Source organism: Aotus nancymaae, unplaced genomic scaffold (genome assembly GCF_030222135.1).
Source record: "Aotus nancymaae isolate 86718 unplaced genomic scaffold, 86718_ANA_hifiasm-v0.15.2.pri h1tg000008l, whole genome shotgun sequence".
Taxonomy (NCBI): domain Eukaryota; kingdom Metazoa; phylum Chordata; class Mammalia; order Primates; family Aotidae; genus Aotus; species Aotus nancymaae.
In genome coordinates, this window is record NW_026988419.1 from 15,103,967 (window position 1) to 15,129,665 (window position 25,699).

General features: G+C 44.1%; 1 protein-coding gene and 1 pseudogene across 4 annotated transcripts in view; both read right to left on the bottom strand.

Annotated features, from left to right (window-relative positions):
- The window catches only part of CYP27A1 (cytochrome P450 family 27 subfamily A member 1), a 33,442-nt gene extending 8,680 nt beyond the window's left edge, over nt 1–24,762 (bottom strand). The window contains exon 1 of one of the 4 annotated variants that reach the window (XM_012446311.2): nt 24,470–24,762. In XM_012446311.2, coding sequence (XP_012301734.2) covers nt 24,470–24,724 — 255 coding nt within the window. In that variant the 5' untranslated portion in view covers nt 24,725–24,762. Of the gene's footprint in view, nt 1–1,320; nt 1,394–1,417; nt 1,559–24,469 lie in introns of those variants that run through there. The other 3 variants (XM_064372973.1, XM_012446312.2, XM_064372974.1) reach the window with 3 other exon arrangements.
- On the bottom strand, nt 18,763–20,022 carry LOC135273610 (heterogeneous nuclear ribonucleoprotein A1-like; annotated as a pseudogene).
- Nucleotides 24,763–25,699: the final 937 nt, after the last annotated feature.

Sequence of the window (25,699 nt, forward strand, 5' to 3'; positions counted from 1 at the left end):
ACCATCCTTGCCAACATGGTGAAACCGTGTATCTACTAAAAATACAAAAAAATTAGCTGGGCGTGGTGGTGCACGCCTGTAGACCCAGCCACTCTGGAGGCTGAGGCAGGAGAATTATTTGAATCCAGGAGGCGGAGATTGCAATGAGCCAAGATCACGCCACTGTACTACAGCCTGGGTGACAGTGCGAGACTCCGTCTCAAAAAAGAAAAAAAAAGAGACATTAATAATAATAATTGCACATGTTTCCACAGAGCTGACCATAAACCAGATACTGTTCCAAGCATTTTACTTATATAAGTTCATTTGATCCTCACTACAGCTTTTTTGGGGTAGATTTAGCATTACCACAATTTTGCAAATGAGGAAACTGAGGCCCAAAGAAGTTGCTCAAGGTCACTTTACCAGTAAGTGGCAGAGCCAGGGTTCAAAATCCAAACACCTGGCTGAAGGCCATGCTTTGAACCACTTACTCCTCAGATCCCAGAAAAAACGACTATATCCTACTAATTGTACACAAACTTAGGCCCTTGAACAGTGTGTACTATTTTAAAACCACAATACTCCCAGCACTTTGGGAGGCCGAGGCAGGCAGATCACGACGTCAGGAGTTCAAGACCAACCTGACCAACATGGAGAAACCCTGTCTCTACTAAAAATACAAAAATTAGCCAGGCATGGTAGTGTGCACCTGTAGTCCCAGCTACTCGGGAGGCTGAGGCAGGAGAATCGCTTGAACCCAGGAAGTGGAGGTTGCAGTGAACCAAGATCATGCCACTGCACTCCAGCCTGGATGACAGAGTGAGACTCCATCTCAAAAAAAAAAACAAAAAAAAACAAAAAAAAAACAGAAAAACCCCACAATACTGTGCAATAACCCAGTAAAACCCAGTAACCCAGGGATCATCAACTGTGGGACTGTTAATACTCGGAGTGGATAATTCTATGTTGTGGACGACTGTCGTGTGCATTGCCAGGTGTCTAGCAGCATTCCTGGCCTCTCCCCACGAGTTTCGCACCCCCTCTGAGTTGTGACTACCACAAATGTCTCCAGACATTTCCAAAATGTCCCCGGGCGACGAAATCACCCCAGATTGAGAACTACTGCAATAAAACCAGCCTCTTACTATATCTCTTAATTCTTTAATTTTAGAAGACCTGTTTTAAAAAAAAAAATACACCATTTTGAAGAAATATTTATCTAAGTTTGGTTTCTTATCCTTCTGTTAAGTTCAAGTAAACTCACATATAACATTTTAATAAAAATCTGAACAGCAGTTATCTCAATGGTGGTAAACAGTGCTTTACAAATTAACTTACTTTCTTCTCTAAACTGTGATTTACTTTTCAAATTTTTTTCCATGTTCTTAGAATCAGGAGGAAAAAAAGTTATATTTTAAAAGTAAATAAATAATACCAGCTTCTTCCCTGGAATCCAAAGCCAATGAGACCACTTCCTGGCTGTCGGTATGGAGGTTTCTGGGACATTTTTCCTTTTACCTACGCCATGCCTTCTTCCTTCATGCTCCTCAGTTAGTTTACTTGGTGGAACTTAACAAGGAGCTACTTATGTAAGAAGTTATTTTAGAAAGACAGCAGGACATTTGCTGAGAGATGCGTGCTGTGTCTGTGATCCCACCAACAGATGGTAACCTGAGCCAGTTGGAAAGCCCCAGCATTCTCAGATGGGTCCTGTCTAAGAGCCACTTTGCAGAACAGAGATCATCTTTCAGGATGAATGGGAGGGTTAGCCCCGCCCGACGAGAAACTCTAAATCGGGAGAGTATTGAATTCATTCAACATTCATTTATCAAGCTCATGTCCTGTTGCTCCTATACTGTTGAAGGGGCTAGGGATACAGCAGTAAGCACAGCATCAAAGACTGTTTTAAAGAGTTTATATCCTAGTGCATGAGCCAGACAGTTGAGAATTTGATTTCATATGTTCCTAAGTTGTTTTCTAATTAATTTGTGGATGTCTTGTCTCTTCAACTAAGTTGAAACTCCTCAAGGGCAGAAACCATGTCATACTTCTTTATGACATCCTAGATTTTTTGACACACTGCTAAGCACATTAGTAAGACACTCAGTACATACTTAACAGCTGTTAATGAATCCAGCAGAAAGAAACACGGTGCAGACAATGCAAAGAACATAAGAGAGACAGAGACAGATACGGACACAGAAAGGGAGTAGGGAAGAGGATCCGTAGAAAACTGGTTAACAGTAGCTCCTCTGAAGTTTTAAGAACCTGGAAGAACAACCTGAAAGGAAATTAAGAAAATAATTCCATTTACTGTGAAAAAAAGAAAATAATTCCATGTATAATAACCTCTGTTATGGACTGAATGTCTGCACCCCCCTCAAATTCTTATGTTGAAACCCTAACCCCCATGTTGCTACATTTGTTGATGGGGCCTCTAAGGAAGTAATTAAGGTTAGATGAGGTCATAAGGGTGGGGTCTTGATCTGATAGAATTAGTATCCTTATAATAAGAGACTCCAGAGAGCTTGCCCTCTAGGGCACAGGGAGAAGGCAGCCATCTGCAAGCCAGGAAGAGACCCCTCGTCAGAAACCAGTCGCTGGCACCCTGATCTCTGACTTCTAGCCTCTAGAACTGTGAGAAAATACATTTCTGTTGTTTAAGCCAACCAGCCTGTGGTATTTTGTTATGGCAGCCCAAACAGACTAATAGATAGTATCCAAAAGGATAAAATATCTAGGAATACACTTAACCAAGGAGGTGAAACACTTAAACACTGAAAACTACCACACACTGTTGAAGGAAATTAAAGACCTAAATAAGTGGAAAGTTATCCATGTTCATGGACTGGCTGACTTAATACTGTTAAAATGGCAGTGCTCCCCAAAGCAAGCTACAAATTGAATGCATTCCCTATCAAAATTGCAGAGCATTTTTGCAGAAATGGAAAACCTGATCCTAAAATTAATATGGAACTGCAAGGGGCCCTAAATAGCCAAGATAATATTAAAAAAGGAAACAGTGTTGGAACATTCTCACTTTCTGATTTCAAAACTTACTACAAAGCTGCAATAATCAAAACAGTATGCCACTGGCATAAGTGTAGACATATAGACCAATGGAATACAGTTGAGAATTCAGAAATACACTGGAACATCTATAGTCAACTGATTTTTTGATAAGGGTGCACAGACCATTCAATGCTGAAAGAATGTCTTTTCAATAAATGGTACTGGGACCACTGGACAACTAAATGCAAAATAATGAAGTTGGACCCCCTACCTCACTCCATATACAAAAATCGACTCAAAATGGATCAACAACCTAAAGAGAAGAACTAAGACTATAAAACTCTTTGAATAAAATAGAAGGGTAAATCCTTATGACCCTGGATGTGGCAATGAATTCTTAGATTTGATAACAAAGGCATGAGCAGTTTTGTTTTTTTTTTAAATAGATAAATAGTACTTCATAAAAATTAAAAACTTTTGGCCAGGCGTGATGGCTCACACCTGTAATCCCAGCACTTTGGGAGGCTGAGGCAGGTGGATAACTTGAGGTCAGGGGTTTGAGACTAGCCTGGCCAACATGGTGAAACCCCATCTCTACTAAAAATACAAAAATTAGCCAGGCATGGTGGCACATGCCTGTAGTCCCAGCTACTTAAGAGGCTGAGGCAGGAGAATCACTTGAACCCAGGAAGCAGAGGCTGCAGTGAGCTGAGATTGCACCACTGCACTCCAGCCTGGGTGACAGAGTAAAGCTCCGTCTCAAAAAAAAAAAAAAATTAAAAACTTTTGTGCATCAAAGGATGTTATCAAGAATGTGAAAAGACAACTTACAGAATGAGAGAAAATATTTGCAAATCATATATCTGATAAGCATTTAATATCCAGAGCATACAAAGAACTGTTACAACCCAACAACAAAAAGACAAACTCAGTTTTAAAATAAGCAAAGAATGGCTGAGCATGGTGGCTCACGCCTGTAATTCCAGCACTTTGGGAGGCCGAGGCGGGCAGATCACTTGAGTCCAGGAGTTTGAGACCAGCAGTTCAAGATCAGCCTGGCCAATATGGCAAAACCCTGTCTCTACTAAAAATACAAAAATTAGCCAGGGGTGGTGGCGCACTTGCAATCCTAGCTACTTGGGAGGCTGAGGCATGAGAATCACTTGAACCCAAGAGGCAGAGGTTTCAGTGAGCCAAGATCACACCACTGCACTCCAGCCTGGGTGGCAGAGTGAGACTCTATCTCTAAATAAACAAATAAATAAGCAAAGAACTTGAATAGACATTTCTCCAACGAATATATACAACGAATATTTTGCAAATATCATAGTTGAAAATGGTATGTCTTTGCGATGTATGTTCTGCACATTCTATTTGCACATGAAAAGATGTTCAATATCATTGGTCATTAAGGAAATGCAAACCAAAGCCACTCTCAACCACTAGAATGGCTTAAAAAGAGAGAAAAAAGAAAATAACAGTATCAATTCTTAGACAAGGGAGCAGAGGCTGGTTTATTCTTGTTTATTTGCCCTCTGATGAAAACATCAGCAGTCTCTCTTTTCTACAGGAAACAGAGTACTATTTTTCTCCCAGCACCAAGCTGGTAGTAAGTAGCCTTCTGGAAGAGTGAGGACTTCCTTACCTTTGACAAGCTGCTAGAATAACGTTCCAAAAAGCAGCAGAAATGCATGCATCCTGAGAACCAAAGCTCTATGAATGAACAAGAAATAGAAAAGACCTTATAGGAAGTAAATGATTAATCAGCAGATAGAAAGAGCATGGGGTAAGAAAGCAGGTAGTTCTGTTTCTTCACATCTTAGCCTAGTCTTAAATAAGAGGAAATGAATAAGTCAACAAATGTCATTAAAGCGACTAGTTGATTATTAGAGCAAATCTAGTTAGACCCACATCCGGGGTCATCGCTGGCCTAAAGAATGCCTTAAGTAAAAATTAGGGAAAAAAATGCTGGCTTGAGGCAGATGCAGCTGCAGCCCCAGCCCCAGCCACAGCCCAGGGCCTGGCAAGCCAAGCGCAAGCTCCGTTCCTGCTCCTCACGTGACCCCTTGGTCAGGCGCCTGCCTTGTGGACCTCACATCATACCCGGAAATTAATCCCAGATGGGGTAGTTTAAAAGAAACTACAAAAAGACAAGAAAATATGGATAAATACACAATTCAAACACCCATTAGAAAAATAGACGTAAAAACAAAAATAGGGAATTTACCAAAAAAGGAATATAAATAGTAAATCCATGCAGAAAATAGGTTCAGTCTTACAAATAAGGACACGGAGAATATATGTCATGAAGAAATACCATTTTCAACTATGATATTTGCAGAGATTGTTTTTGCAAATATCATGGTTGAAAATGGTATGTCTTTGTGATATATGTTTTGCATATTCTATTTGCAAAAATAAAAAAAAGTTTTTGTAAAACAAAAACTTTTCAACTGTTCCTGGGTTTTTTGTTGTTGTTGTTGTTTTTGTTTTTTCAGATGGAGTCCCACTCTGTCGCCCAGGCTGGAGTGCAGTGGCGCCATCTCAGCTCACTGCAACCTCCATCTCCCAGATTCAAGTGATTCTCCTGCCTCAGGCTCCTGAGTAGCTAGGATTACAGGCACACACCACCACGCCTAGCTAATTTTTTTGTATTTTAGTAGAGCGTTTCACCATGTGGCCAGGCTGGTCTTGAACTTCTGACCTCAAGTAATCTGCTCACCTCAGCCTCCCAAAGTGCTGAGATTACAGGCGTGAGCCACTGCGTGTGGCCCTGTTTTTGTTTTTTAGAATGACCTTTGTCATGCAAAACTATTGCCTTTGTAACTTTTCTGGAGGACAATTTGGCAGTTGCTACATATCAAAGATCTGAACAAAATCCTTTATCACAATAGTTCCGTTTTAGGAGTTTTATTCTAAGTAAATAATTGAGAATGTACACAAACATTTAGTGCTAGATATATTAATATTAATCAAAGCTTATACATAAAAAATCTAAATGTATAACAACAAGATTCAGTAAATTCTGATGTAGCCATCCAATGAAACACTTTCAGCCATTAAATATTGTTTTTTGTTTGTTTGTTTGTTTTGAGATAGAGTTTCGCTCTTGTTACCCAGGCTAGAGTGCAATGGCACGATCTCGGCTCACCGCAACCTCTGCCTCCTGAGTTCAAACAATTATCCTGCCTCAGCCTCCCGAGTAGCTGGGACTACAGGCACATGCCACCATGCCCAGCTAATTTTTGTATTTTTAGTAGAGACGGGGTTTCACCATGTTGACCAGGATGGTCTCGATCTCTTGACCTTGTGATCCACTCGCCTTGGCCTCCCAAAGTGCTGGGATTATAGGCGTGAGCCACCGCGCCCAGCCTAAAAATTGTTATAGAAGTGTGTTTATTGATAAAGATATTCATATTTTTTTTTCAGTAAAGTGGCAAGTTACAAGAGAGAGAATATGGTACGCTTTTATTTTAGAAAACATATATGTAGATGACATATGGGGAAAACAGACAATGCCTACCTGCTTAGAACAAGATCATGGGTGTATTTCCGTATTCATTTCACAAACGCTTATTAAACACTTATGGGTACAAGGTATTGTGCTATGTGGTAGGTGTAGGGATTATGGAAGATTTGGATTTTCTTCTTTTTGTTTCTTTATATTTTCTTATTTCTCTAAAATATGCATATATTACTTCTGTAAATTATTTCAATTTTAAATAGCATTTTCTATTAAATGTGGTATGTAGCCACAAAATTAGTATGTAATTGTAACTCAGATTTATGTGCTTTTCTTTTCTTTTTTTTTTAATTGCATTTTAGGTTTTGGCATACATGTGAAGAACATGCAAGATTGTTGCATAGGTACACACATGGCAGTGTGATTTGCTGCCTTCCTCCCCATCACCTATATCTGGCATTTCTCCTCATGCTATCTCTCCCCAACTCCCCACCCTACACTGTCCCTCCCCTATTTCCCCCCAACAGACCCCAGTGTGTGATGCTCCCCTCCCTGTGTCCGTGTGTTCTCATTGTTCAACACCCACCTATGAGTGAGAACATGCGGTGTTTGATTTTTTGTTCTTGTGTCAGTTTGCTGAGAATGATGGTTTCCAGGTTCATCCATGTCCCTGCAAAGGACACGAACTCATCATTTTTTATGGCTGCATAATATTCCATGGTGTATATGTGCCACATTTTCCCTGTCCAGTCTATCATCGATGGGCTTTGGGTTGGTTCCAGGTCTTTGCTATTGTAAACAGTGTTGCAATGAACATTCGTGTGCATGTGCCCTTATAGTAGAACGATTTATAATCCTTTGGCTATAAACCCAGTAATGGGATTGCTGGGTCAAATGGAATTTCTATTTCTAGGTCCTTGAGGAATCGCCACACTATCTTCCACAATGGTTGAACTAATTTACACTCCCACCAACAGTGTAAAAGTGTTCCTATTTCTCCACATCCTCTCCAGCATCTGTTGTCTCCAGATTTTTTAATGATCACCATTCTAACTGGCGTGAGATGGTATCTCAATGTAGTTTTGATTTGCATTTCTCTAATGACCAGTGATGATGAGCATTTTTTCATAAGTTTGTTGGCCTCATGTATGTCTTCTTTTGTAAAGTATCTGTTCATATCCTTTGCCCACTTTTGAATGGGCTTGTTTTTTCTTGTAAATCTGTTTTAGTTCTTTGTAGATTCTGGATATTAGCCCTTTGTCAGATGGGTAGATTGCAAAAATTTTTTCCCTTTCTGTTAGTTACCTATTCACTCTAACGACTGTTTCTTTTGCTGTGCAGAAGCTGTGGAGTTTGATTAGGTCCCATTTGTCTATTTTGGCTTTTGTTGCCAATGCTTTTGGTGTTTTGGTCATGAAATCCTTGCCTATGCCTATGTCCTGAATGGTTTTGCCTAGGTTTTCTTCTAGGGTTTTTATGGTGTTGGGTCTTATGTTTAAGTCTTTAATCCATCTGGAGTTAATTTTAGTGTAAGGTGTCAGGAAGGGGTCCAGTTTCTGCTTTCTGCACATGGCTAGCCAGTTTTCCCAACACCATTTATTAAACAGGGAGTCCTTTCCCCATTGCTTGTTTTTCTCAGGTTTGTCAAAGATCAGATGGTTTATGTGATTTTTTTTAAAGATAATTTTTACAGGAAAAGAAAGTGCCTGTCTCACGGTCGTGTGTTTTTATTTATTTTTTTTATTTCTTTTAAATTTTTCTGTGAGCCACTGCCCCTGGCCAATTCAGAGTGTCTTATTTTTAATTATTTTTAATTTTTTTTTTGAGATGGAGTCTCACTCCGTCGCCCAGGCTGGAGTGCAATGGCATGATCTCAGTTCACTGCAACCTCCACCTCCCAGGTTCAAGCAATTCTTCTCCCTCAACCCCCCAAGTAGCTGGGATTACAGGCGCGTGCCACCACACCCAGCTCTACTATTTTTAGCAGAGACGGGGTTTCGCCATGTTGACCAGGCTGGTCTCAAAACTCCTGACCTCAGGCGATCCACCCACCTCAGCCTCCCAAAGTACTGAGATTCCAGGCGTGAGCCACGGTCCCCAGCCAGCCATGTGTTTTTTTTTTTATCTCAACTCAGTTATCCCAGCTGGCAGTACCAGTTGAGGAATCAGGGATTGCTTGGCCACAGATTTTGTTCTAGTTTAGCTCAGCATTACCAGGCTACGTAACTTTGCCATAGCACCCTTAAGACTTTGCATGTATCCATATACACAAAGGTTGGACCCAGCCTTCCCTGAGCCTTGAAGGCTGACTGCCCTGTGATCCTCCTGGAACACTGAAGAATGGGAGGCCCCTCCCATTCCTTACTGGCCTCCCCATCTCCCTCGGAGGCATCATGACACAGCTTCTCATTATCTCCTGGATTCTGAGATAACGGACTTTGTGCCTTGTCCTCTCTCAGAAAAGAGATATGGAATATAAAACCCTTCGGTTGCTGTCTAGCAGGGATTTCTCAGCAATGGGGGTACGCCACAACTTGCATTGCAGTCATCTGTCTGTGTTTTAGAAAGATCTTACCCCCCGTCAAGATGAACAAGCCCAGGGCAGAAGCCCAAGTCCCTCCTTCTCTAAGGAGGACCAGAGGCTTTAGGCACTGGTCGAGATGTGCTGGGGACTTGATGGCAACCACAGCTGTCAAATGTGTTCAGCCTTTTCCGACACTGGGCACAAGTCACTGGGGCACCGAGAAATGCCCATGGGTATGGTCCAAAAATTAATTTAACTGGATTTGGAAGAAACTCTCAGATTGAACAGTGGACTGATGTAATTTCATGGATATATAAAGGAGTCTCCAGAAAAAAAAAAAAAAAACAGTGGGATATATGTATATAGGGAGAGATTTATTTTACAGAATTGGCTCATGTGATCATGGAGATTGGCAAGTATAAAGTCTGCAGTGCAGGCTGGCAGGCTGGAAATTCCAACAGAAGTCAATATTGCGATCTTGAATCTGAAGGTGGTCTGGAGGCAGATTCATTCCCCTTCTGGGGACGTCATCTTTTTGCACAAGGCCTTCCATTGCTTGAACGAGGCCCATCTACATTATGGAGGGTAATCTGCTTTTCTCAAAGTCTGCCAATTTCACAGGTCTGTTTGTTTGTTGAGACGGAGTCGTGCTCTGTCTCCCAGGCTGGAGTGCAGTGGCGCAATATCGGCTCACGACAAATTCCGCCTCCCGGGTTCAAGCAGTTCTCACTCCTGAGCCTCCCAACTATCTGGGATTACAGGCATGTGCCATCACGCCCAGCTAAATTTTTGTGTTTTTAGTAGTGACAGGGTTTCACCAAATGGCCCAGGCTGGTCTGGATCTCCTAAGCTCAAGCGATCCACTGCCTCAGCCTTCCAAAGTGCTGGAATTACAAGTGGAAGCCATGTGCCCAGCCGTGCCAATTTAATGTTAATGTTACCTTCACAGCAACTTCTAGGCTGGTGTTTGACCAAACAACTGAGTGTCGTAGCCTAGCTAAGTTGACATAAAATTAACTATCACAGGCTGGGTGCAGTGGAGCACACCTGTAATCCCAGCACTTTGGGAGGCCGAGGCAGAAGGATCACTTGAGCCTAGGAGTTCGAGACAAGCCTGGGTGACATAGTGAGACCCCTGTTCCCACAAAAAAAATTTTTAATTTGCCAGGTATGGTGGCGCATACCTGTGGTCCTAGCTACTTGGGAGGTTGAGGCTTGCTTCTAAACCTCTTTTCCCTTGGACTTTTGAGGGTAGAGGAAATTGTGCCCACCTTTCCATGGCCTTTGCCTTCCTTTTTTGGGGCAGACCAGCAAGAGGTGGCTCCCTGCTGCCCTCCCTCCCTGCTGGGGCTAGGACACATGGCCCAAGGGCCCTGCATGGCTGGCCAGACTCCTGCTCAGTCCAAGCCCCGGGAAGGAACCCAGTTGTATAAGAATATGAGGTTCTTCCCCAAGCATTTTAAAACTGTTTTTTTTCTTTCCTTTTCTCCACATGGTCAGGAGCTGACTTTTAAGCGAGGTTTTTTTGCCTTTTAGAAGACATTTTAGGCCGGGCGTGGTGGCTCACGCCTGTAATCCCAGCACTTTGGGAAGCCAAGGCAGGCAGATCACAAGGTCAGGAGTTCGAGACCAACCTGACCAACATGATGAAACCCTGTCTCTACTAAAAATACAAAATTTAGCCAGGCATGGTGGCACGCACCTGTAATCCCAGCTACTCAGGAGGCTGAGGCAGGAGAATTGCTTGAACCCAGAAGGCTGAGGCTGCAGTGAGCTGAGATCACGCCACTGCACTCCAGCCTGGGTGACAGAGTCAGACTGTGTTTCAATTAAAAAAAAATAAAAAGAAGAAGTTTTAATAGGCTTGGAGTGATGAGGATCACTGTTTATATTCTCTGTAGAGTTTTAATTGTGTAAAAGCATTTGTGAGGCTGATCTTAAGCTGCAGCCAACCTGGTGTGCTTTGCATGTCTTTTGTGTGGTCCCTAGCCAACTTTGCTGCAGACCTCCATCTTGGTTTTTTCGTTTGTTTGTTTTTGGAGACAAAGTCTTGCTCTCATCCCTCAAACTGGAATACAATGGTACGAGCTCGGTTCACTGCAACCGCCTCCCGGGTTCAAGCAATTCTCCTGCCTCAGCCTCCCGAGTAGCTGGGATTACAGGCACCTGCCACCACATCCAGCTAATTTTTGCATTTTTAGTAGAGATGGGGTTTCACCATGTTGGTCAGGCTGGTCTCGAACTCCTGACCTCAGATGATCTGCCCGCCTCGGCCTCCCAAATTGCTCGCATTACAGGTGTGAGCCACAGCACCGGGCCCTCATCTTGTTTTATGGCCTGGGAATGTGGCCTGTAACCCAGTTGGCAAGGCTGTGTTTTGCAATCCTGCTTTAGGGAATGAGTACTTCCTGGTTTGATATCTGCATATTTTCCTAGCCCTGTCTCTTAAAGGGCTCCATCCAGTCACTGGGTTTTCTTCTGCCTGCCTGTGTAGCTATATATGTGTTGTGATGTCTGTAAAAAGAGCTCTAATTGGTCGGGCTCGGTGGCTCACGCCTGAAATCCCAACACTTTGGGAGGCCGAGGTGGGCAGATCACAAGGGCAGGAGTTCAAGATCCGCCTGGCCAAGACTAGCCTGGCCAATATGGTGAAACCCCATCTCTACTAAAAAAATACAAAAATTAGCCGGGCATGGTGGCAGGACACTGAGGCAGGAGAATAGCTTGAACCTAGGAGGCAGAGGTTGCAGTGAGCTGAGATGGCGCCACTGCACTCCAGCCCGGGCGACAAAGTGAGATTCCATCTTGAAAAAAATAGCTCTAATTAATTTGGCCTAAAGGAAGACAAGTGCTTGGATTAAATATTTTTTTAAAAGGGAAGATAAAAGTTGTGGTATCTTTCAGTTCACATGACTTTAATCTTTGAGAAATAAAAACAGCCTTCACCTGTAATCCTAGCACTTTGGGAGGCCAAGGCGGGCAGATCCCGAGGACAAAAGCTAGAGACCATCCTGGCCAAGATGGTGAAACCCTGTCTCTGCTAAAAATACAAAAATTAGCTGGACATGGTGGCGCTCGCCTCTAGTCCCAGCTACTCAGGAGGTTGAGGCAGGAGAATTGCTTGAATCCAGGAGGCAGAGGTTGCAGTAAGCCAAGATCACGCCACTGCACTCCAGTCTGGTTGACAGAGTGAGACTCTGTCTCAAAAAAAAAAAAACAGCCTTAAAGATTATTGGTAAAAAGCATATGTCATCAAAGTATAAATAGGTGGACTAAATTATGCAGGTTAGGTACTAGGCTTGCTAAGTGTTTTAAGGTTCTAAACCGTCTTTTGGGTCTTGAGAACTATTTGACTTGCCTGCTTCAGAATTGGTAAGGCCTGGGGACATAAGGAATTAACCATACCCTTAATTATGCTGGAAGGAGTCAAACCTTAGCTACAGCTAGCACACAAAACAATTTATCAGGTTTTATATTAAAATTAAAATTAGTCCAGGCGCGGTGGCTCACGCCTGTAATCCCAGCACTTTGGGAGGCTGAGGCGGGTGGATCACGAGGTCAAGAGATCGAGACCATCCTGGTCAACACGGTGAAACCCCGTCTCTACTGAAAAAAAAAATACAAAAAATTATCTGGTCACGGTGGCGCGTGCCTGTAATCCCAGCTACTCAGGAGGCTGAGGCAGGAGAATTGCCTGAACCCAGGAAGCGGAGGTTGCAGTGAGCCGAGATCGCGCCATTGCACTCCAGCCTGGGTAACAAAAGTGAAACTCCATCTCAAAAAAAAAAAAAAAAATTAAAATTGCTAGGAGTTACCATTAAAACATGTAATTGAAACTACTGAAAATAGATTTACATGCAATACATCTATTACTGAAAATAGATTTACATGACTGGAAAGGTATGCTTCCCTTTAAGGAGTCAAGCTTGACCCGCAGAGCCCCTTGGGGAAAATAAAAGCCCCTTGAGGAAAATAAACTGGCCTTATACCCCCATCTACACAGTCCCTGTACAGGGTTCCTGACCTGTGGTAAATAAAGAACATCACTTTATAACAGGCCCAGGAGCTCCAAGTTTTATCTTGGGACCTTAAAAGGAGAGGATCACCCAACTCACAGGTATTTGAGGATACAAACCCATGGCTGCGCTCAGCTTTAAAAGGTCTTATCTGAGATTCCTTGTGAAACAGAGTTCCATCAAAGCCAATCTAAAAGGCCTATGTAGAAATAATTATTCTTGCTGTACTTTATGCAAATAATCAGGCCAAGTATAAGACTAGAGTCTATTTTGCAAAACAACTCAGTCCTATTATGATTTCTTTTAACAAAAATGAGGACTGGAGAGAGAGAAATTATGTTTCAAAACTTACCGTACATTTGTAATTAAATTCTAAACTCATTCATTGTCCGTAAGCTTTTGCCTATATTTTAGACTAACCCTGCCTGCTCCTGTGAACCAACCAGCTATCTCTGGCTGCAGCTCAGAAAGAAAAAGGGGATGGGTAATATAAAAATCTGGGTCAATATTCTAGTTGGGTTTTTTTTTTTTGAGACAGAGTTTCACTCTTGTTGCCCAGGCTGGAGTGCAATGGTGCAATCTCGGCTCATCGCAACCTCCGCCTCCCAGGTTCAAGCAATTCTGCTGCCTCAGCCTCCTGAGTAGCTGGGATTAGAGGTGCCTGCCACCACACCCAGCTAATTTTTTGTATTTTTAGTAGAGACGAGGTTTCTCCATGTTGATCAGGCTGGTCTCGAACTTTTGACTTCAGGTGATCCATCTGCCTCAGCCTCCCAAAGTGCTGGGATTACAGGCGTGAGCCACCGTGCCTGGCAATATTCTAGTTCTGAGCAATTATTCTGCAAATCCTGCCAGGTGATGGGAATAAGTAGGATGCCCATCACTCGGAGGTTTCCTCTTGGAAAAGTAAGACCAAGGGAGCTAACCAAAACCAAGCAGCACGCCCCTAAGTCTTAGCAAGCATAACTATAGCTACCAGTTATCCGGGTGTGTCACAAAACATCCTTTTCTCTCCCTTGTTGGAGGAGGACTCAATTCCACAGTTTCACTTTAGCATTTGGCTTATGATAAGGAGTCCATGCAACACCCCCTGAGACACATTTTTGTCCCAAACTCAATTCAAAGCTTCAGGTCAAAGCCCTAGAAAAGAAAATTGGATCTAAAGGATCCAGAGGCAAACGATAACAGAGGTTAAAAGGTGAGCATGGCTAATTCCCGCTGATTAAGCCAAGCCTCCCATTTCATGGATAAAGGTCATGCTAGTATCCATGGCATAAATGAGGTCTATGGAGCTCCAAGGCTACTGACGCTAGGGGCAATAGAGACATGGGTGAGAGTGAATAATTCCTATTCAATAGGCCCTTCCTGCTTCATGGGTGCAAGCCGCTTTGACACCCATGGGTAGCACCCTGTCACAGTCATTGGGACAGTCATTGGGATGCAAGGATGGAAGAAGGAAGGAGAATGCTCATCCTTCTTTCATGTACCCCAGGTATTTGCTAAGAAAAGAAGGAAACCAGACACACCTGGTCCCCTCTTTCTAGATGAGTAGCCATTCATCTTCCGTCTGTACCCTTTCAAATGCGTTCTGTAACCTTTTAATTGCATCCGGAACCCCTGGGGCCCCTTTGAAAAAGCGCCTTCCTTTTTTTTTCCTCCTCTGTCCTCTCTTCACTGATAGGTAATTGTGGCTCTGTACTATAGGACACTCCCCTCAGATGCCTCCTCCAAACTGTGGAAAGTTAATTTCCTAAACCCTAAACTGGCTGGTTCAGGATTGGGCTCAGGGGAAGAGAACCCAGAAGCCCAACGTGCCAGCAAAAGGATAACGTTTTTTTTTACTAGTCAGGCTTTTGGCCTCCTTCTCCCTGGGCAAACTGGTAAAAGGCCTTGGGATCTTTGAGCTGCCCTCACCTGCCCTTTTCTCATTTTGATACATGTTTTCTAATAACCTGGTTTGCCTATTCTTACCTGCAGGCCATCAAACTCCAAACAGTCATGCAACCAGAGCCTCAGACGATGGCCCGTTTTGCTGGGGACCCTTAGATAGGCCTCTGAGGGATATATGACTGCCATTTTTCCAAAATGGTGCCCCCTGTCATCAGGAAGCAGTTAAGAACCATCTTCATCCTTATCCCAATAGTTGTTCTAATGGCAGTTAGATGTACTTCTTTAGAGGGGGGAATGAGATAGCCAAGAAAAAAGAGGTCCCTGAAGAAACTCCCACTGGTCTGTGCACTGGGAGGAGCGTGCACTGGGGTGGAGCCTCGGAGAGTTTGCAGGGGGAGGAGCCTGTCCTCTCAGATTCTGGGGTGGTAATCTGGGGATTCAATCTGTGAGATGGGGGCCTGTTAACAGGCATCTCTCTAGCTTTGCTGAATTTTTTTCCTTTTCACTCAATAAATTCCATTTTTCTCACCCTTCTATGTGTCCACGAGCCTAATCTTTCCTGGTTGTGTGACAAGGACCCCGTTTTTAACTGAACTAAGGGGAAAGTCCTACACAGCCTAGTCAACATGGCAAAATCATGTCTCTACTAAAATACAGAAAATCAGCCAGGCATGATGGTGAACACCTGTAATTCCAGCTATTTGGGAGGCTGAAGCATGAGAATTGCTTGAACCTGGGAGGCGGAGGTTGCAGTGGGCCGAGATCACACAACTGCACTCCCATGCTTCCTGAAGTCAAATTTCAGCTTCAAAATTAAGTCTTTTTTGATCTCTAACTTTGGGATGCTACAGAGAGTCCCTGAAGCATTCAAAATAGAGGTAAACAGGATTATTTGACATACTAAGTTACATGAGAAGCATGTCCAATTAGAAATGACATTTAACCTTGTTCAGGTTATATTTTAATGAATGTCACTAATATATGTTCCAAAGTTATTAATGTATGTTCCAAAATATATGGGTACAGCAAACCACCATGGCACAGAATCAAACTAAGACTTTAAGGAAACATATAGATCCTAGAACAGACTAGGTTTTGTTTTTCTTCTGTAAACAGGACATCCCAGCATAAGAAGTTTCCCTCTACTCTAATCTTTGCCAAAAAAAATCTGAAGTCTGTTCCCACCTTACAAAACCCACTGCTCTGCTATTTCCCAGTGGGTTCTGAGACCAAATATACACATTTACAATGGTGATAGTGACATCAGTGGGTAAAGTCATGGTCGTCCTCTAAAACTGAGAAGATGACCAAAAGTGGGGAATTGTTAAATCAAGTTCAAGTTTAGCCGAAAGCTGCCTCCTTACATATTTTGTGTTTGGCCTAAAGATTTCTCTGCACATTATAAACTGTAAGGTAAATGGAGTTGAATACAGACTGTAGCCTATTCTTGTGCCAATCACCAAGTTTTGGCCAATCAAAGGTAGCCAACTGTTCAAACCATGTTCAAATTAGGCAAATGCAAAGCTGTAACCAATCCAGCTGTTTCTGTACCTCACTTTCATTTTCTGTACATCACCTTCCCTTTCTGTTCATAAATCTTCTTCCACCACGTGGCTGCACTGGAGTCTCTGAGCCTACTCTGGCTCGGGACGCTGCCTGATTTGTGAATCATTCTTTGCTCAGTTAAAACTCTGTTACACTTAATTCAGCTAAAGATCTTCTTTTTCAACACTTTCTTTCCATCTCTTAGCAAGCAATAAATATTAATAGATCAGTCCCTAGCCTTTTTAATGGCTGCATGAAATTTCATCACATGGATGTACCATAATAATTTATTATTAGTCCTCTACTACAGGGCATTTAAATCATTCTAATCTTTCCTAACCACAAATAAGGCTACCTTGAATATTCTTGCATGTCTCTTTGACCACAGCAGTTTATCTGTAAGTGTAAATGCTAAATTGCTACGATTCAGTCTGGGAATGTAATTGCTAAATTGGCATAATTCACACATACTTTGCCTTAATACTGAGTTTCATCTTCCCATCCCTGAGGCTTATAGGCCATGTTCCCTGTTCTGCTACAGCCTCGAGGACAACTTTATAGATGTCTGCTGATGGCCCTGAAAAACACTCAAGTCCAGTCATAGTAACTGGACAATAATCTCTGGAAGGCCTGATGGTAGCAAGCGCTGGGGAAGAAAATCTATCTAATCAAAGGTATTTGTCAAACAGAAGAAAGAATGTGTTAACAGAATGGGAGTGGGCTTTACAAAATCCAGAAGAAATCCAAATAGGAAGAATCTGGCAGCATTTATCACTCACAGTCCAAGGCAGACATAATTAGCCTAATAGAGAGGCACCAAGAAGTACATTAAAACGGGTTTCTCCAGGGTCTTGATGGAATTTTCTTCCATACAATTCTACTCCTTTAGTTCTGGGTCCTTCCATGCCATTCAGTAATGTAGTTAATAATTTATCTCCCTAGGTACCTGAATCCTAGGAAAAGGGTGTAGTGGATTAAAGATAGCTACAGACTCCTTGACATGCCTCCCATTCAGAGGTGAAGTCCATGTCTCCAGGATCTCAGTGGGCTCTGTAACTGCTTTGATGAGTGGAATACAGTGGAAATGATACTGTGCCGATTTTCAGGCCCAGGCTTTAAGCACCTGCAACTACTACTTTCTGACTCTTGGAACATTCACTCTGGGGAAGCCAGCACATGCAAGAAGTCCATATTCTAAGACCACCATGCTGTAAGGAAGCTCAATCCAGTCATATGAAGAGAGAGAGAGAACCAGCTGTTCTGACCAAACCAGGCAAGGCACCAAACACGCAACTAGAAAAGTTATCTTGGCCATTCCATTCTCAGAAAATGCGACATGCCAGCTAAATGCCAGACTCAAGGCCCAGACATATGGCCTCACTTGAGCAATCCTCTCCATCTTTGGCCATTTGACCTGAAGGCCCACTCCATCATGAAGCCCAGATAAGTCATTTCCACTGTGCCCTGCACACATTCCTGACACACAAAATTGTGACTATGACAAAAATATTTGTTGTTTTAAGTCACCATGATTTGGGATAGTTTGTTATGCAGCAATAGATAACTAGAACAGAGGGTTCTAGTGCAGTGGAGTATCATGACTGCTCCCGTCTTAGTTTGTTTTGTACGGCTATAACAGAGTATCTGAGGCTGGGTAATTTACAAAGAACAGCAATTTCTTTCTTTCTTTCTCTCTTTCTTTCTTCCTTTCTTTTTTTTGAGACAGAGTCTCACTCTGTCACCCAGGCTGGAGTGCAGTGGCACGATCTCAGCTCACTGCAATCTCTGCCTCCCGGGTTTAAGTGACTCTCCTGCCTCAGCCTCCCGAGTAACTGGGACTATAGGCATGTGTGACCACACCTGGTTAATTTTTGCATTTTTTAGTAGAAATGGGGTTTCACCATATTGGAAAGGCTGGTCTCAAACTACTGACCTCATGATCTGCCTGCCTCAGCCTCGCAAAATGCTAGAATTACAAGCATGAGCCACTGCGCCCGGCCGGCAATTTACTTCTTACAATTCTGGAGGCTGGAAAGTCCAATGTTGAGGGGACTGTATCTTGTTAGGACCTGCCTGCGTTGTTATCTGATGGCAGAAAGCAGACGGGTAGGAGGGCCTGTGTGTGAGGTAGGGAGGGAGGGGCTGAAATAGTCTATTATCAGTAACCACTCGCGTGGTAACTAACCATTCAGAATCATTCCAATCACCTCTTTTTTTTTTTTTTTTAAAGACATTTATTCAGCATCACGATCAGACTATTACATTTAGCATTCAACAGCATGGGTGCAAAAAAAAAAAAGGAAAAGGAAAAGGAAAAATCTACATTAAAACCCTTTGTTGGAATGCTTTACACTTTCCACAGAACAGAAACTAAAATAACCTGTTATACAATTAGTCACAAATACAGTCCTCGAGTTTTTTGCCCATACACATGAGTATTTGTCTAAATCATGTCTTCTTTGTAGCAGCTAGGCCCTGCCACCACTGTGCTTGGCTGAGTTCACAAATCTGTTGTAACCTGTAGCTTCCCTGTCACTTCTCTGGCTCTCCTCTCCTGCTAAGCTTTGTTTCCTAATTAAAATCTTCCGCCACTGCCTAGCTACTGCTGCTACTGGAACTGCCATAGCCACCTTGGTTTCGTGGTTTGGCAAAGTATTGGCCACCACCACCATAGGGGCCAGAGCTTCTGCCTCCAAAGTTTCCTCCCTTCATGGGTCCAAAATTTGAAGACTGATTGTTTTAACTGCCAGAATCTTTGTAGCTTCCACCACCTCCAAAATTGCCTCCATCATTACCAAATCCATTACAGCCATCCCCACTGCCACCATATCCACCACCACCATGGCTGCCACCAAAGCCACCACGACCACTGAAGTTTCCTCCATGACCAAAGTTGTCGTTCCCACCGAAACCACCTCCACAACCACCACCAAAGTTTCCAGAACCACTCTGACCTCTCTGGCTGGATGAAGCACTAGCCATCTCTTGCTTTGACAGGGCTTTCCTAACTTCAGTGTGGCCATTCACAGTATGGTATTTCTGAAAGACAATCTTATCCACAGAGTCATGGTCATCAAAGGTTACAAAGGCAAAGCCCCTTTTCTTGCCACTGCCTCTGTCAGTCATGACTTCAATTTTTCCATACTGTTCAAAATAATCTCTTAGGTGATGTTCTTCAGTGTCTTCTTTAATGCCACCAACAAATATTTTTTTCACAGTTAAGTGGGCACCTGGTCTTTGAGAATCTTCTCTTGAGACAGCTCTCCTTGGTTCCACAACTCTTCCATCCACTTTGTGTGGCCTTGCATTCATGGCTGCATCCACCTCCTCCGCAGTTGCATACATGACAAACCCAAAGCCCCTGGATCGCTTGGTGTTTGGATCTCTCATTACCACACAGTCTGTGAGCGTTCCCCATTGCTCAAAATGGCTCCTCAGGCTCTCATCAGTTGTTTCAAAGCTCAACCCTCCAATGAAGAGCTTCCTCAGCTGTTCCGGCTCTTTAGGAGACTCTGACTTAGACATGATCGCAGGGAGAAGAGAGACTCTAACGATGCTTCTTCGGCGGCGTCCACGGGCTTTTTTTTTTTTTTTTTTTGAGATAGAGTCTCGCTATGTCACCAGGCGCCAGGCTGGAGTGCAGTGGCACGATCTTGGCTCACTGCAACCTCCGCCTCCCAGGTTCAAGCGATTCTCCTGCCTCAGCCTCCTGAGTAGCTGGGACTACAGGCTCACGCCACCATGCCCAGCTAATTTTTGTATTTTTTAGTAGAGACGGGGTTTTACCATGTTGGCCAGGATGGTCTAGATCTCCTGACCTCGTGATCTGCCAGCCTCGGCCTCCCAAAGTGCTGGGATTACAGGTGTGAGTCACCGTGCTGGGCCTCCAATCACCTCTTAAAGGTCCCACCTCTCAACACTTGCATTGGAGATCAAGTTTCCAAGACATGAACTTTAGGAAGCACATTCAAACCATAGCACTTCCTCATTAAATCATCATGGGGGCACTCCAGAAACACGTATTTGTTCCTCTGGATTCGGCCAGTGTGGGTCAGTCCCCAATAATCTGCCCATGCTGAATGTGTTGACAATATTTAGTTTCTGAAACCTGAAACACTGAGAACTGAAGGGTCAGTCTTTTTCAATCTGCCCACCTCCCTCGTGGTCTTTTCTTCCCACTATACCATGTCAAACAACCCAGATCAGGGAGCTGGAAGAAGAGTGTCACAAAGAAGTTTACCATTTGATGTATCCACTGCTCAGTACCACTCACAGCACCTCCTCTGTGCCTAAGACTGTGCCTGGCACTTGGGGGAAAGAGGTAGGAAAGACATAGGCCCAGCCCTCACAGCTTCACAGCCCAATTTCTAAGTCATATAAACAAGTGATGATAAGAAACATAATACATAATGGCCAGGCACAGTGGTTCATGCCTATAATCCCAGAACTTTGGGAGGCCAAAGTGGGAGAATTGCTTGAGCTCAGGAGTTTGAGACCAGCCTGGGCATAGCGAAACCTGTCTCTACCAATAATACAAAAATTAGGCAGGCATGGTGGTGCATGCCTGTGGTCCCAGCTACTTGGGAGGCTGAGGCAGGAGGATGGCTGGAGCCCAGGAGGTCAAGGCTGCAGTGAGTCATGAACACCACTGCACTCCAGTCTTGGTGACAGAGTGAGACCCTGTCTCACAAAAAGAAAGGGAGAGAAACATGATAACATAAAATGACACATAAGTGCTTGGGATATTGGAGGAATTGGGGGGATTAAATCATTAATCTCCTGGGCACTGGGGGGCGCAGGGAGGGTCACCAAGCCAGGCAGTCCACAATAAGAGCTACAGAATAGATACCATTCTCAGGATCAGTATCTTCAAAAGAAATTAATTTGATATAAATGTAACATATGTGTACATTCCATTTTTCCAGTGTTCAACATAATTTTTATTAGGAAAGAGAAAGGCACTGGCATTTATGGAGTAGTATGACTTTTACATGTCCTAATCCCTACCTCACTCCCTTGAGTGCTACAATGCTTTCCTAAGCTGATTTTTATTACTTTTATGTGTGCTAATGCAGTTTTTGACAACTGAGGGCACAAGGGACATTGTGCTTGGCTGTTCCTAAGCCCCTTTCAGTCCTCCCCTTTGTGTGGTAGATATCCGATTTGGGTAGGAGGGACCCCAATCCCAGCTTAAGGGTGAACCTGCACAGAGGTAAGCTAACTAGCGCATGTCTATCTCCTCCTGGCCACTATCATGGGTTCATGGATAGGCAATTAACCCACGCCAAGCCAGTCAACCAACTCCTGAAATACAGATGAGCCAAGAGAACTGCAGAAAAACAGAGCTGTCCTTTTTAAATTTAGAGATGGGGTCTTGCTGTTTCCCAGTCTGATCTCAAACTCCTGCACTCAAGGGAGCCTTCTGCCTCAGCCTGTTGAGTAGCTGGGGCACTGTAGGAATGTGCCATCACACTCAGCCAAAGCTGTAGCTTGGATGACTTCCTGAATCTCTAGAACAAAGCACACTTGAAGGACACTCAACTATTGGCATTTTCAGTTCTATGAGCCAATAAAGCTGCTTTATAGTTTAAGCCAGTTTGAGTGGCAACCCAACAAATTCTAACTGATAGAAAGTGAGGAACTGAAACATATCCCAAAACCATCCCTGCCACTGCAGTCCATAGAAAAATTGTCTTCCACAGGACTGCTGCCAAAAAGGTTGGGGACCACTGGCTGAAAAGATCTGGGTCCACAAGAAGTGATTTCAAAACTGTCTCTCAGTATTTTGTGACCTGCCCCCTGTCAACCTGAAATAATCAAACTTTTATAGATGTACAACACTCTTTTCTCTATTAACTCACATTAGCCATATGTAGTGGGAAGAGCTAATGTATTTCCCATAGGACAGCCCAGGTTCGTGTGCTCCAACATCTTTGGGATACAAGGACTGAAATCAGGGGGCTCTGCTATATCCCAGTCCTGGACTCCCCTTTAAAAGGCCATACATCCTGATTTTCACCTGCTTTCTCTTCCTCCTCCTAAAGCCAACTAGAATTTCTTTGGTAGTTACTGCTCTAGAGATAATCCTAAGCAAATCTGCCCCTGAGAAATCCTTAGTTTTCACTCCTGAGGCATTTACTGGGCCTCTCACATTTCTAGAGGTTAAATCAAGCAGCAGAAGTTAACAAGAGTCTGTTTTCTTGGCTTAAAGCAGGGGTCCCCAACCCCCGGACCACAGAGCAGTACCAGTCTGTGACCTGTTAGGAACCAGGCCTCACATCAGGAGGTAAGTGGCAGGCAAAGCTTCATCTGTATTTACAGCTGCTCCCTATGGCTCACATTACCACCTGAGCTCCACCTCCTGTCAGATCAGTGCTGGTATTAGATTCTCATGGGAGCACAAACCCTATTTTGAACTGTGCCTGTGAGGGATATAGGTTGTGTACTCCTTTTGAAAATCTAATGCCTGATCTGTAACTGTCTCCTATCACCCCCAGATGAGACAGTCTGGTTGCATGAAAATAAGCTCAGGGCTCCCAGTGATTCCACATTATAGTGAGTTGTATAGTTATTTCATTATATGTTACAATGTAACAATAATAGAAATAAAGTGCACAATAAATGTAAAGCACTTGAATCATCCCAAAACCATCCCCGCCACCCCACTCCGTGGAAAAATTGTCTTCCACAAAACTGGTGCCAAAAAGGTTGGGGACCACTGGCTTAAATAATCTAGGTCCACAAGACGTGATTTCAAAACCATCTCTCAGAATTTTGTGACCTGCCCCCTGTCATGCTGAAATAATCAAAAGAATCAGAATCCAGTTTTAAACATTTTATTCAAGCAAAAAGCTGGGAATAGCCATTTGGGAAACACACACTCCAGAAAAATGAGGTCAGTGCTCCAAAGTTAAAAGTTAAGTCTTTGCTTATATAGGCAGGAAACAAAGTTTCATAGGATTATATCATTTTCTTTACAAGGCTGGTTTATGAGTTACAATTTAATTAGTTATCATTTGTTTTATTTTCCATGTGTCTTATTTTCCTTTCCAATTTAAAATAGTATAGTCAACATTTCATCTTAAAGCAATGTGATAGGCATGAAGTCTTTGCATGAGAAAGGTAAAAGGAAGTTAATCTATAATGAAGTTCAATAGTGAAGAGGGAAGGGCTCTTCCTTGGCCCTCTGTAGACATTTATAACATTTTACAAAACAACAGAGATAAGGAAGAAAGCCAATCTATAATCAGAGAAACAAAGCTTACAGCTGCTTAGGTTACGGCAGCCTGCTTATGTGACTTGAGTCCCGTAATTACATAATCACATTCCCTTAAGGCTCAAAAGATTTTAAAGTTTCAACAGCTTAGATTTTGAATTATTTTATTTTCACATCCCCAAGTCTCACAAACATGAGACCAACAGGGAAGGTTGCAGGATAGACAGCAGCCACTGGGCCAGTGACCCCAGGTGCTAGGATTACAGGTGTGAGCCACTACGCCCAGCCTCAGACCGATTTCTTAATAACAAAAAGTACCTTTTCCTTACTTTCTGTGATTTTGCTTCCACAGCCAGAGAAGGAGCATTGTGTTTTCCGGGAAGGGAAATTTACCTTGCAAATAACCAAGAGGCTTCTATAATCCTCCTGAAGTTATTTCCTTTGGAAGAAGTCTGTGGTAGCCAACATCACCGTGGAACTAGTGATTCTGTAACATCTGTCAGCTTACACACTTGCTTCTGCCACTCTCTTCCCAAGACAGCTCCCTCAACCTCTGCTCACTTCAAGTCCAGCATCCAGATCCCCTCTTAGCTGGTGCCCTCCTGATTCACACCCCTCATCGTCCTGTTTATCTCAGCCCCAAGGGCTCTGTCTGCACTTTGCACATTCTCCCTACAGATTTCCAGTTTATGACCATAGCCTCAGTGGGTCCCCAGCTGAGTTCCTGCAGCCTTCACTTTTTGTCCAACGTCTCCTCACCTCCAGCTTCTCTGTTCCGGTGCCCACCCCCATCCCCAGGACGCGATGCCCCCGCGGGTTACCTGTAACTTGTGCAGCTTCAAGGCGTAACCTTGAGCAAACAGCTGGAAGAAGAAGCGCAGCTGCCCTAGACGTGGAATCTCCTCTAAGCTCCGTAGCCGCCGCCGGTCACCAGGTCCGGTTCCGGGAGCTTCAGCGGCCTTATCCACCGGGAGGGCTGCAGGGATCGCGGCCTTGGCTCTGGCCCCATGGGGGCAGAGGCCACGGCCGGCCCCTCGCAGCGCCCACCTCAGCCTCGCGCAGCCCAGCGCAGCCATGGGTTGTGCTCGCGCGGCTGCAGTTTTGGGTCCCGAGTGCGAAGTGCCTGGACCCGCCCGGGCAGCAGCGCAGGGCGGGTTCAAAGGCCGGGCGGCGGGGAGGGCCGAGCAAAGGCCAGCCAGGCCCTTCCCGCTCACTCCCTCGCGTCCCTCACTCCTCCCAGCGACGCGAGGGCGGCAAGAGAGGGACGCGGAGATTCGGAGACACCACTGCGCCCCGACCGAGGCCTCCGCCACCGACTCCCCCCACCCGCGCCCCCGCGGCCTCTCAAATAACTTTTCGCTTGGTCTGAACTCTGGGCAGGGGTGCGGCGAGATTCTTTAGAAACCGGGAAGCCCCGGGACAGCCCCTCGCCCGGCTGCAGGTTCCCATGGCGACTCTCGCGTCCTGGAGGGAAATGGAACCGACCGTGGCTAAGCTGCCCTCGGCTTCTCCCAATGACCGTCCGGATTGTCTCGGAGTCACTGCGGAGACAGCGAGGCCGGTCATCTGATCCCTAGAGGGGGGCTGCCGAACAAAGAAATTAAAATTTTGTTTTTAATGCAGTTCTCCCCGCGCACCTCCCTGTCGCACCTCCCAAGGCAGGGTGTTTCAAACTGCAGATTGAGACCAGATTTAGTGGCTGATGGCCAGAATTTTTTTTTTTTTTTTTTGAGACGGAATCTTGCTCTGTCGCCCAGGATGGAGTGCAGTGGCGCGATGCATGATCTCGGCTCACTGCAACCTCCCCCTCCCGGGTTCAAGCAATTCTCCTGCCTCAGCCTCCCGAGTAGCTGAGATTACAGGCGCACGCCAGCATGCCCGGCTAATTTTTGTATTTTTATTATTTATTTTTTTAATTACTATTTTTTTTAACAGTCCAGAGGTCTTTTTTTTTTTTACACCTATTATGCCATGAATTCATAGGAAATAGGTTCCAGCGGCTCAGGCTCCTTCCCATTGGTTCTCACAAAGTGTGCTTGTTGAACCCAAGT